The sequence below is a fragment of the Manis pentadactyla genome, chromosome 12, assembly GCF_030020395.1.
Source record: "Manis pentadactyla isolate mManPen7 chromosome 12, mManPen7.hap1, whole genome shotgun sequence".
In the NCBI taxonomy this organism is placed as follows: domain Eukaryota; kingdom Metazoa; phylum Chordata; class Mammalia; order Pholidota; family Manidae; genus Manis; species Manis pentadactyla.
The window spans coordinates 107,437,897-107,451,718 of NC_080030.1; the positions used below are offsets into that span (position 1 = coordinate 107,437,897).

At 43.3% G+C, this 13,822-nt stretch overlaps 1 protein-coding gene across 2 annotated transcripts in view; it reads left to right on the top strand.

The window, feature by feature from the left end:
• The first annotated feature begins 279 nt into the window (after positions 1 to 279).
• Positions 280 to 13,822, top strand: part of SOBP (sine oculis binding protein homolog) — a 148,480-nt gene continuing 134,937 nt past the window's right edge. For both annotated transcript variants that reach the window (XM_036902899.2, XM_036902900.2), the window contains exons 1-2: positions 280 to 413; positions 12,818 to 12,956. In XM_036902899.2, the coding sequence (XP_036758794.2) occupies positions 318 to 413; positions 12,818 to 12,956 (235 nt within the window). In that variant the 5' untranslated portion in view covers positions 280 to 317. The remainder of the gene's footprint in view (positions 414 to 12,817; positions 12,957 to 13,822) is intronic.

The window sequence follows — 13,822 nt, forward strand, 5'->3', positions numbered from 1 at the left end:
CTCCGCGGGGCCCCGAGGATGCGGCCCGGCGGCGGCGGCGGCGGGAGCGGCAGGAGCGGCGGCGGCAGGGGTGGCGGCGGCGGGCGCAGGAGCGGCGGCGGCGGGCGCAGGAGCGGCGGCGGCGGCCTCCCCGAGACTCCCTGAGCTTCCTTCCCCCCTGACAGCCTCCGGCGCCCTCCGCCGCTAGACCCCGCTGCTCGCGCGCTGCCCTCCCCGCGGCCCGCGGCCCCGTCGCCTCCGCCGGCGCCGCCGCCGCCACCGCCACCGCCGGCGGCGGCAGCAGCCATTTCGTCTCCACAGAAACCAGACACAAAAACATGGCAGAAATGGAGAAAGAAGGGAGACCTCCGGAAAACAAGCGGAGCAGGAAGCCGGCTCACCCCGTCAAGCGGGAGATCAACGAGGAGATGAAGGTGCGTGGGCGCCCGGGGCCGCACAGGCGGGGCCCCCTCCGTCCGCTCCCCGCGGGCCGCGGCGTGGGTCTGGGGTCGGATGCCTGGGACCTGGGCGCCCTCGCCAGGTGCACAGCAGGCCCGCCCGCGGGCTGCCTCCCCAGGATCTGCCCGCCTCGGCTGCGCTGCGGGTGGGGCGCCCCCCGCGGTTCACCCCCCCCACCCGGGTCGGCACCGGCGCGACCAGGGGGCGGTCCCGGGGCCCCAGCGGCGGCGGGGAGCGGAGAGGAGGCTCCGCTCTCGGGCGGTGCAGGTTCCCCCTGGCATCCGTCCCCCGATCCCTGCAAAGTTAGGAGCTGCCGGGCCGGGCACCCTGAGCGCGCGGGGCGCCCCTCTCCCCGGCTCGCCTCCTGCGCCCCGCGCGCCGCCAGCCGCGACCGTGCAGAGGTGCGGCCGAGCGGCGCGGGTATGGGTCCCGTTGGACGGCTCGCCGCGTCCGCCGCCGCCCGCGCCCCTGCCCGGCCGCCTGCGCCGTGCTCGCCGTCGCGGGCCCCGCTTCCAGCTGAGCGGAGCCCGGCCAGCCCCGCCGAGTACAGCTGTTTGAGGGGCGGCCTTCGCGGGGCGCCGGCCCATTGTTCGGAAAGGCTCGCCGGGCTCCCCGCCAGGCCAGCGGTGCCCCAGAGGTGGCGGGGGCAGCCGCCCGCGCCCCAGCTGCTTCGCGGGAGCGACTGCACGCGGGCGCCGCTCAGCTCCGTGCCCCCTCGCACCCCATTATTTTTCGTGAAGTTGAAGCTTTTGCCCGGCCAGGGGTTTATTCTGTCTTGATTTCATGAGTCCCTCTTGGATTTGAGGAAACATCATTTCATTTATATATTTTTCTTTCTGTGAGTTACACACAAGTAGTGGATTTGGGGGTAGGGTGGGGGGACGTTAGCTCTTCATTGTGCAGCCGTTGTCCTGTCCCCCATCTTCTGCATGGAATCCTTCACATTGCCCACTGACTTGGTCAGGTTGGTTAGGTTTGAATTTAAAAAACAAACTGGGTGAAAACGACATGAACTAAGTAAAAATTATAGTGTTTTGACGTTTTCTTGATTAGAACAAGCATATTCTATGAGTGCCTTGCGTGAAGCCCATGTGTAGAAAGGGGCGCGTGGGTAACACATCCTTTCTGTGTGTACCTAGGTGCACTGCTCAGCTCTCCTTCACCAGGACATGTCTGTAACAATCTAAATTTTGGAATTAGGGTTTTATTTCAGGGAGAGGAACTTAGTGCTTTCACGGGGTGCAGCCCCAGTCCAGAGAGAGTTAAGGGACTGCCTTGGAAACCAGTGCCATTCCTTGTGATGGAAACCACCACTGATTCTTACGATAGACAGTTCATAAAAAAAGAGGCCAGTAGGAGCTGATGCCCTCTGATGGGGGTGGAATTCAAACAGCCTAGAGTAACCATTCTTCCTCGCTTACCCTTCCCTCCTGTCCTGCATTCCCAGATCTTTTCCGTGTCATTTTTAAAACTGTGGGTGGAGGAAGAAGAGAGGGGCGAAGCCAGTTGCTGGGAAATCACTGTACCACTGGCCCTTTAAAGCACTGCCTAATGGGATCTATATGGATGGCAGCTTTTAAGTTTCATAGGTTCTCGAATTACAAATTAGCTAATTTTAATCAAAACATGTGAAATGTTATCCCGGCTGGATATAAAGGATGACTGTGCTCGGTGCTTGGGGCTGGCGCTGTTGACTTTGGCTGCGGGCGCACTCCGCGGTTTGGGAGATAGTTGTCCTTCTACAGTAGAACAGATGTTTGTCTGAACTGGTGAGGAAGAAACAAAAACAACATTGTGTGAAGAGGAAAAATTACACAATTTTTAGCCAGTGCTGCAGGACTAAGTATGGAATTAACCTTCTTGCACAGAATTTCCTCTTTTTAAAATGCTATTTTCTTGCAAATCACTATCTACTGTTTGAAGTTTTAATCCTCAAGATTTCATTACAGAGTAGCATTAAATAAGAAGTTTCACGCAGCAGGTAATTCAACTGCCTGCAGGCTTGGTGTTTTGTCTCCGGTTTGGAACAATGTGTTAGAGACCCCTAGCCGAAACCTTCAGTCATGTCAACACACACCATGCCAATAAGTTATGAAATCCCTTTTCTAGTGGAATTGTCTAGCAGGCATTCCTCTAATATAATAGCACCAAAAGTCCTCACTTAAAAAGGGATTCCTCATAGTCAAAAGGCAGAAGGGTTATTTTGCTCTCTTTAACATTTTTCTGCCTTTAATATTAGTAAGTACATCAATAAGACCCCACCCCAAACCTCACGGTATTATTACCCCGCCATCTCCCCAAACGTGAAGTGTAGAGTAACATGACAAGTTGGTTGCCCTGTGTAAAAATATGTGCAACAAAATGTCAGCGAGAACACAATGTGGCCTTGTGCAGCCTCCTGTCGGTGGTGCTGGGGCCGCCTGGCTGTATTTGCCTTCATCTGAACGGCTTTCATCTGGACCAGTGTAAACTAAGCCCTGGTAAGTAATCACTGCCCGGCAGAAAGAAAGGAATGTATACAGCTAGCACGGCCTAAGCTGTAAAAACGGAAACCTGAGCCCCCACCGCGGATCACATATCAAGGCTGGAAGGTAGGGGAAATGAAAGAGGGAAAGAGGAGAGCGCGAATGGAAAAGTCAGCCTGGGAAGTGGGGGCTCGGGAGGAGGCCCCCCTTCGGGAGATTTGGCTCAGGGATTAGGGAATTTTATCATGGTGTACAGTGACCTACTCAGGTTTCAACACTGGTTGGATCAAGTTGCTTCTCTGCGAGCTGAGAGAAAAGGGACTGGTGTGTATGTGATTTTTTTTTTTTTCCCCTTCGGGTAATAGAAAGGACATTGGTACAAGTGTCTATTTTAAGTACAGCAAATGCAGGGCACTGAGAATGAGCCACAAAATCGCCTCATCATAGAGACTTCCTTCAAGATTTCCTGATTGAGATAGTCACACATTTATTTAAAAATGGCCGGAGAAGGCAAACGGGCTGAGGTTTAGCTGACACCAGTAATGGCATTGGAGATTGTCTTCATGTGGCCGGGAGCTAATGTTGGTTGCTGTTTCACTAGATCAGATATGGAGTTACATTTTTGTTATCACTGGTTTAATGTGCACGGCAGTTGTAACAAATTTAAATTTGATACAATATAATTTTGTGTGTGAGAAGTACATGACTTGGCATAGCTTGCTTATAGTGTACTTGAGAGAAGATACCTTCAGGTAGAAATGTTTGTCTCCTTATGACCTTTACATGTTTCTTTATCTTTCCTTTTTTTTCCCTCCCTTCCATTTTGGTTTTTCTTGATTAAAAAGATTCATTAGTTACAACCAGTGTGCCTTATTTAATTAGTGACTAACAGGATTTCAAAAAGTCAGATGGCAATGCACTTTATATTTTGGCTACTTCTGGTTTCTAAAGTGAATACTGTGCTTGTATCTAATGTAATATGTCTTCAATATCCTGTTGGTTGACATGAATCATAATAAATGGCTTGTAGGGGGGAATTCTTACATCTGGAAGGGTTAGGAGTCCATCCAGAACATGGTAGATAAAATATAAAAAGCTAGTTTGTGTTATTGGATACATAAATGTGAATGTATGTTGAAGTGTAAATAATTACAAGTGTGAAGCCGCTTGAGGGTATATATTTTGTGTACATAGAAGTGAATGTGGTTAGTGGCTGCCGAGCAGTAATACAATTCAAATTCTGAACTATGAGTAGAGATGAGTCTGATTTTTCTCTCTCAAGGTTCTGACAAAACCAAAGTGATTAGATCAAGCCCTCTATCCTGAAAACTTTCCTAAAAAACCATAGTTAATGTATTACAATGTTTGGCTTCTTTATCAGTTGCTAAACTACAGGAAACTCTGTATTAAATGTCTTAGGGTCTCCTTTGCTGAAGAAGTTTGCTATCTGTAAATATTCCCAGTAAGTCAGAGTCAGGCCCATCTGGTAGAGTTAGTAGTAAACTCACCACAAGATTTTCTAGTTTGGTTTCTGATGGTCTCCATTTTGGCATTAAAAATGACGTATGTCAGTTGCATAGACAATAAAACAAGTTGCAGAGTCAAGCTGGTCAGTGAAGTGAGGTGAAGAGCTTGCCATTATAAAGAAAACAAGAAAGAAATTAGAGAAACCAGAGTGTGGATTGGAAAAGTCAGCATGGTTAAGGCGGAAATCAGCTCATTACTAAAACAGGTATATTTTAAGTTTTGCTGCTGAAACTCCATTCTGATGTCAGACACAGTAAGTCTCAGGAACCTAGAAAGTGGGTTTGGGACCAGATGTCATGGTAGCATTCACAAATGACGTCAGATGGCCCCAGCTGAGCAGTGACCTTAGGTGTGCCACGTGGCAGAGCTGGGGAGCACTGTCAGGTGGGACAGGACCCGTACTGTGGGAATTAGTATAGGATATTCCAGACCCACCAGCCTTGTCCTCTGAATTGCTCTCAATTGTCTTGCTCAAGCCCCCAGTCTAAACTCATAAGAAATGGTCCTGGGAGTGCGCGGAGAGCTATGAATTCTGCTCTGTTCAAGTCAGGGGTTTTCTGAAAAGAGTCTTTCTCTCCATCTGTGAACTTGTGAATGTGATGTGCAGGAGAGAGAGGTTCTCTAAGCCGTATACAACTCGCAGGTTCCAGAGACGAGGAAATGGAAAGGAACCACTGCACTTCCTCCCAAATCTGAAATAAACATTTGAACTAGAAGAAAATGAGTCTGACAGACTCATTCCCTTCTGCGTTTCCTGCCTCTGTGCTTGCCAAGCCCTGCTCTCCCTGTGTGCAGGACAGACTCATAGAAACCAGGAGGTAACAGTTTTTAAAGGAAAGTCAAAAACAGGGCCTCAAAAGGGGCAGATATCAGGGAGCTCAAGTGCCTTTCTGAGAAAGGAGAATTCCAGGGAAAGGCAGGGTGTTGTTAGGGTGACCAGACTTTTTATATCTTCTCAGGAAGTGTCCTTCTCATTAAGAGTCTTTATACTTCTTCTTTTAAAAAAATTATTAGAAGTAGAAGGTAGATCATTTAAAAATCTCTGTAGTCTAAAACTTCCTCTTCCAGTAGAATGGGAAGTCAGCCACACTTGCACTCAAACTAATAAGATTATTGTGTGTTTTCCAAAAAGACAAGGGATATTACAGAGTAGCATGAGAAAAAAATAGAATACTTTGTTTCGGGTGGTACCAATTGAAATATGTAAACAGACATGAACGCATGTGGTGAATGAGCCCCCCTGAATGTATATTTTAGGCTCTGTAGACTGATGGGTGTCAATATCTCTTATATAACCAAAGGGCTGCTTTGAGTGACTTTGACACGGACGGGAAAGGAACATAACCAACCTCAGTGATTTTTAGGGCCGTCCTGCAGCTGTGTTAGGACACAGCTCCACACAGCTGCACACCTGCTTTGCTTGCCACAGCGAGAGCCTGAGGGCTGGAAGCCACAATTTCACAGCATTTGTCTTCTCTTCTTAGGATATTTGATGTTCTGGCTACAGAGTAAAATGGGAGTTGGGGGTGGGAATTGGTTGCTCTGTGTCACAACCAGACAATACAACCACACAGATTTTATATGTGGAAACTCACGGTTTGGGTTTCATTTGGCAGCTATACAACCATCCAGTTCAGCATATGTCAGTAAGAGAACAAGGCTTTCTCCCCAGGTCCACTCCAGGCTGGAGCTGGGTTTACCTGGTGTGGGTGCCCTCTGCCCTTGGAACCGCTTGGCAGTCACTGTGCTGTGGCCAGGACCAGTGCTGCAAAATGGGTCAGATAGGGTGTAGTGACTGTCTTCAGCGTATTTCAAGCTAAAAGGTTGTGGGTCAGGTAAATAAATCAGGGCTCAATGGGTCAAGTCTGTACCAGGAGTACCAGCCTGGCCACCCTCATAGTGTCCTGCATGTGGGTGACCCTCGGAGGGGTCATCTGTGGGGAGTGGCTCGTCATTAGGATACCATCTCATCCAGTGGGACCATGAGTGTGGAAGTATTTTGTAATCTGAAAAGAGCTCTTTCAATATTTCTTTTGCACTATTTAAACTTTATCCCCTGACCTTCCCAGTAGCGGGCCTTAGCATAAAACCAAACCACTGGGGCCGTGTTAAGAGAGATGACTTAGATTCAGCCCCATGCCAGACCTGGGGATGCAGTTAGAAGCTGACTTCCAATCAATTCCTACTTCCTACACAGGAAACTGCCTCCCTTCCTCGGATTGCCTTCCGCCACACCTTTCAATCTCGATTGGCAAGCCTGGTGACACTTAACAGAAATCCACCTCGGAAGTCAGTCAGAGTACATGGAGGTGAAAAGGGACATGAGATATTTTCCAAAAAATAACCATCATTTTATTGTTTATAACCTCAGCTAGCAGAGATACTATGGGGTCTCTCTCCTTTTCCTTTGAAACTGTTTCTCATAATCACCACTTCCTTGAATAATGTGTGTCAGAATATTTTGAAGTTAAATAATGTACCCAGCGGATCCTTTTTATTTTCAGTAGGATTATGAATCTGGTTGACGTGGTTGTCTGTGAGGAGACTCTGTGTTAATATTTAATTAAACCATTTTTTATTTTTATAAAAATAATACATGGACATGATAGAAATAGTAGAATAAGCAATACAAATAAGAAAAGAAAAAACAAAACCTATAATTTCCCCACCCAGACACAATTACTGTCAACATTTCTGGTGTATTTCTTTTCATGCCCTTTTCTATGGATGATGTGTAGTTTTTAAAAGAAAGCAAAAATGGTCTTATATTGTATTAACTTCCTTTTAAAACTTAATATATTGATAATAGCTTTTCATGGTAGTAAAATTTTATCAACAGCATATATTTTAGTGGTACAATAGTATTCCATTTTAGTCATTCCGTGACTAAGCTGTAATTTATTTAACCAAATTCCTATTGTTTGACATATAGTTTGTTTCTAAGAAAATACCACTGAGATAAACATTCCTGATCACGCATACTTTGCACCTATTTCCTTAGAGTAGTTCCTGTAATGCCTAGAAATAAAATTACTGAATCAAAGGATATGTACCTTTTTAAGGCTTTTAATGCATGGAGTCAGTTGCCTTTTCCTAAAACATTGTTATCACCTTAAATCCCCAATACGATGAAAGTGGGTGTTAAACATTTTTAAATTTTTACATATTTGTTTTCAGAGTCAGTTTGCCTGGATTTTGTTTGATCATTTTTCTGTATTTGCACATTAAAAAAAACATATATGTGAACATATCCAAACATATTAGCACATTTATTGAGGACCTTCTAATGCTAGGCATTGTGCTAGATGAGGCATAAAATGAAATAAAAGGTTTCTGCCCTCAAGTAACTTACAGTGTATTTAGGATAGATGACATGTCTTACTAGAACTGGGACTCAGAGTGCAAATGGGAATTATGTGTGTAGGGAGAGGGAGGGAATGGCTTTTCTCTCATTTGAATGAATGAGTCGAAGCACTTTGAAAATTTTCTGCTCTCTTGGGTAGGATACAAAGTTGAAAACATAAACATTCAATTATACAAGGCCAGGTTATGAAAGGAATCAGCGGTACATACTTATGTTTTAAAATCTGGTATTTTCAAAATAAAATCATTAGTCCTTTTTGAAAACCTTGAAGTACTTACATTTCAGAGGTATCTTGAGAATTTATAATGAGTTCAATTTTCAAAATGCCTGACTTCAACTCTTTATTGTTTACCCTGTAAAATATTCCATTAAATCTCATTTAGGTTGAACTTTGACATTTGCATAGTACCTCCCGTTGGATAAGGAGAGTATCCAATGATTGTCCTGGAATTAAGTTCCAACAGAGATAAATGTCGCCAGTATCTAACGAAGTCGGAAGTCGAGGGGAAATGGTACCATCTCCTGCCTTTCCCCCATCTTTCTGTGACCTTTTTTTTTAATTCTAGGAAGAGATCATGCTTTCAGACTAAATGTTTTCGGATTGTCTTCTGTCCTTAGTTAGGACCTCTGGAGGCAAGAGGGGGGGTTGGAGAGGGCGAGGATGGGGTACTGGGGTAAAGTAGCACAGCTGCAAAGCAAGCCGGGTCAGATGTGCACAAAAGAATTGCAAACCGAGAAGATTAAATTTTCACCGTGGATTCTGAGCACCCCCATTTCCAACAATACCAATAATTACAAAGAGTAGGGGGCCACTGATCCAATCTGAAAGCAAGCAAAATTTAAACATAGGTTGATTGGCCCTGGCTATATGTAATACTGAGATCCTGTGGTATGATTGATTTGCAGCTCTTTGGTCCAGGGAGCTGGTGTCTCTGGCATTGCTGACAGACACATTGTCCTGGAGAGAACTGATGATAGACAGAGGCCCGGGATAAGATTCCGAAGATCTGTAATTCTGTTCTGACTTTATTGGGTGACCTCTCCTGCCTGTCATCTACCTTCTGGATGCTCTAATTTTCTGTTGTAAAATGAGCATATCACATAGGTTCACCAAAAGTTTATTGCAGAAATCAATCCCAAACTCAGGGTAACTGAAAGGAACAGAGGCCTTATAGGATGTGGAAACAATGAAAAGTGCTATAAGGGTGTTAGACGTTATCATTATAATTAAAGTGACCTATTTTCCAGACCCAAACTGGACCACATCGTACGACAAAAAGGATCTCTGTGCCACTTCCAAGGGTGAGAGGCAGTCTGCAAAATGTGATTCAGAAGCCAGAATATTGAAATGTCTGCACATTTTGATGGTTTATGGGAGCAATTGATAAAATATTTGAAATAGTGGCTGTTGAGTAAAATTTATGATGTGTGATCATTGTAATTATGATATTAATTTTTTTGCAGAAGATATTTTGTAAGTATTTATAAGTAGAAGTTCTTCAATTTCACAGACTCTTAGAGTTGGGGGGGACTTTAAGAGGCCCCACTTCAATATAATATTGTGTATCAACTATACTTCAATTAAAAAAAGAGAGAGAGAGACAATGTCCTGCCCCAAGTCTCTAGGATAAATGCTGGGTGAAGATTTGTGGGGGGAGCAGATTTCACCACCTCTCCCTTAGTACAGTAGCTTTTATTATTGAACATTCCTAGCTTTAAAATCTCACTGCATTTTAACTCTTATTTGCTTTATTTTTCTTAACATTTTTTAAAAAACAACTTACATAAGAAACTTATGCAGGAAAGGAATAATTCTTTTATAGCAATACCCCCCTTTTTAAGGGTAATAGTACAAAACAAAGTCAAAAAATAACTGCTGGAATTCTCTATGAGAAGGACCTGAGAACTCCATGGCCAATAAACATTAATTCATTTCTCCTAGAATGCGTCATGTTTCTTGGATGATAACTGCAAAAATCTGTTTCATTCCTTTGGTTTAGCACTATGAAGAGCCAGTATGATATCTAGCATCACATGCTACCTAGAAATTAAAAGTGTTCAGTGATCTGTTCCTTGGAGTGCTTTGATTTCTTGGTAGAGTAGCACATAAGGCAGAGGTGACGGTCTGTTTACTGTCCTTACACTACAAGAAACTTTGCTGTTTGTTTTCTTTTTTTTCTCTTTCCTCTTCTCATGAAAGGTTTGAGATTTATGGCTTGAGGCTTCATAAACCTTTTGTTTTCTGCTTTTGCAACCATATATCAAAGCATTAAAAGGTGCTTATTTTTATTTTCAGTGACAAGAAAGGGAATGTTTTAGAGTTTATTTTCATTGCCATTTATAGAAACTCAAAAATCATAGAACAAACCCAGTTCATACTGATTGTCCCACAGAGCCTCTGAGTTTTTGCACACACTATGAACTAAGTGGTGCAGTTCAGATGCCCAGATAATGTGAATTTGGTGTTAATAATCCACTTGAGGATTTTCACTTTTTACCCAAATGTCTGAAACTTCTGGACCCCATCCCTAGGATTGGTTCTGAAAGGCCGAATGGATTTGCAGTTGGACTAAAACAAACAAACCTATATCCTTGGCTGGGAGGTCGCTCCATGAATTATGCATCTGTAGCCTTTGTGTCCCTTCCGAGGTTCGACAGAACTGGAGAGAGAGGCACCCAGATACAAATGTTCTAGAAAATTGGAGGTGGTGGCCAGAGTTACTATGGGAAAGATTTTCTGTCTTGTTTGCACGGTTCTCTTAGACATTGGGGCAAATGGCACACAACTGTTGGGATGGCTTGAACTTGGCATTAGCGCTGCTGGGAATTGGTTTTTCAGTGTAAGGCATAATCCCCACCCTTGGAGATTCCTGCTGCCAGCGTGCTGGTGGAGGACCATGGTTTTGTGTGCTTAGTGACGGTCATTCTCCAGTCCAGGCACTCAGCTCAGGGAAAAGCCTTGGCTATTGGGGGAAACTGACGCCTCATTGAAGGGATCTCTTTTGATTCAGAAGAGCATCATTTAGCCGAGTCCTTCTCAGCAGTATTACAGAAGTTGCTGAGTTTATTATATGTATTGATCGTATCATCTTTGTACATTCATGAAAAGAATGTCTATTTAATGTGGGCATGACCAACCGTCAGGGCAAAGGCCTCCCGAAAGCTTGATATGACTGTCTCTTGGCCTTGTGGATGGTAACACTGAATCAATCTGGCTAGGTTTTTAAAAATTGCCAGTGCACTATGCCATCACAGACCAACCCACTTGAAGCTCTGAGCTTAAGTGGTGCTAAAGCAAAAAATCTAGCATCCTGGGGGTGGTTTGAAATGCCAGGTTTGTTTTGTGGAATCAGTAGTGTAATACCTTTTCTTTTTTATGCAACCGCTGCTGAAATCTAAAGTTGTGAAATTAAAGAGAACGTGGAACTTGCACATTGAGGCTGTGCACACTCTGGTTTAGCCTCGGTGCTTTGTTTCAGGCATATAAATTATACATCCTAGTGTAATTCAGAAATGACAGCTTCTAGGGAGGATGAGAAAAGATGTGTTGAGCCACAGAGAAGTTTAGAATATATACTTTTTCATTTGTAAGTCTAGGCTCAGGCTGCCTTGCTAGATAGAGATGCTTTTCTTTTTTTTAAAAATAGAAATTCATTCAACAAACATTTATTAAACCCTAGTCTGTAGTATAGGGCCCTTCTTTTTATTTAATTTTTTTCCTGCTTTATTGAGATATAATTGATGTAACATTGTGTAAGTTTAAGGTATAAAACATGTTGATTTGATACATTTACATATTGCAAAATGATTACCACCACAGCATTAACTACCACCTCCACCCTGTCCTGTAGTTACCATTTCCTTCTTGGTGAGAACATTTAAGGTCTACTCTCTTAGCAACATTTGAGCATATAATACAGTATTATTGACTATAATCATCATGCTGTACATTAGATCCTCAAACCTGGTCATCTTTAATTGGAAGTTTGTGCCCTTTGACCACTATCTCGCCACTTCCCCACACCTTCCACCCCCTTGTAACCACCATTCTATTCTCTGTTTCTCAGAGATGCTCTAAGGCATATGCAAGCATTAAGATCATTCATACACGCAGTCTCACATCTTGTTTCCCGATCTAGCAGTTGATACATTTATTAAAAATAGTCAACTAATACGAAAGCTTTAGAGCTGCCCAGCTATACCTATTGTTTTCACAGTTTGATATCTATAGTAGCAATAATAATGATACTACCTTACATTTATATATTGGTTTATAGTTCATAAAGTGTATTCATACATTATACAGTCTCGACTTGCCAGTAAACTTAAAGTTATTTGGGACTTTTATGTTACTTGTCAGAAGATAAATCATAGTGACCTTAGATTTCATGGAGAAAGAACCTGTCATTAATGAAATTTGTTAAGCAAATTATACATTTGTTTTTAAAGTATACTCTTGCAAGAGGGAAAATTCAAAAGGGAGACCCCTGTAGCCTATTCAGCATTCTATATGGTAGTAGTTGACAACTGAGGAATTACTTCCTTACTGAGATTTTGCTTTATCTGAGATAAAAGCCATGTTAAGAAACAATACCTGAATCAGAAAGCAATTCTAATTTAAATAATCTGAGCCACAAAAAAGGTTGATTCATTGTTTTCACTTTCACGATATTTTCTTAGCTGTGTTTGTGCTTTGCTTTTCAATATTTTGGTGTTTAGTGGGGGTATAGACTTTGCAGAAGAATATGCTTAAATACGACTTCCTATTCGTAAGCAAAACGGACAAATGCCTTTTTTTCCTATTATCTTTAAATTGCAAATGTCTGAAGCCCAGTCATAATTAGATGCGTCATCCTGCGACTTAAATGCATTTACAATTTTTGAACGTGATTTGAAAAATGAACATGACTCTGGGGAAGGTGGGGTGGGGCTGGCAGCAAATGGTTAGTGTGAACAGAATGCGATTTATGCATTCTTCTCAGTTATTGATTATGTAAATAAGAAGCCTATGCTTCTCTTTCAGAACTTTGCAGAAAACACCATGAATGAACTCCTTGGCTGGTATGGCTATGATAAGGTTGAACTGAAAGATGGTGAAGATATTGAATTCAGGAGCTGCCCTGCAGATGGAGAGAGCCGGCAGCACATTTCTGTTCTCAAAGGTAATGACATTTAATGTCCCTTTGTTCATGCGAAGGAGGGTTAACTATCTCAACCTGCCAGAACTGAGCTGCTTTGGGACCTGTTTTGTTGATGCCAATGGGTGATTTAAATGTACATCCCCAGTAGTGCTTTCCCATTGGCTGAATTCCACCGAATATAGAAGCACAGCATAGAACAAAAGTAGGCACCGCTCAATTTCCTTCCTGCAATGGAAGAGCTGGCCAGACAAGTACTAGGGGCCTTAAGTGCTGTGGTCCTGCCTGTAAACTTATAGAAAGGGACAATGTTTGCTAACTTCTTCTAGTTTCCTGAATCCTTTGATGTATTATAGCAATTGTTGGGGATTGATGCTTTCTGTTAAGTGAGATGTTAGGGTTAGATTTTCAGACCGGAAGAGAGAATCACAGTTTGGTGGGAATTAAAAAGGAAAGCCCTATTTTCCGTCTTGTGCTTGAAATTTTCCCCCACCCTCACTGCCTTGTATAAGTAAGGAGTAAGAGGGTAGCAGATGATTGGATCCTACATTATTCTGTAAGAATTTTTGTCAAAGCCCAGCCAAAGAGTGGAAATTAGAAGCTTGGCAGAGTTGAGTGAACACTTGTTGTCCTGGGGGATGGTAGTGCCAGCTATCTCATGAAGAAAGTCGAGAACCATTAGTGGGTGTTGATACAGATACTGAACTTATGAACCTAAATTTGCAATGAGAGTTTGTCAAAGAAAATATAAAAAGGCAACCCGTTTGGGGAACTTTAATAACATGTGGGTAAAAACGAATTGTGTGTCACCATTGGTAATTTGCTCAGTATTTGCACTGCATTCAGAATCTGGTGGCATAAACTACCTGTTCATACATCTTATTTCCAGT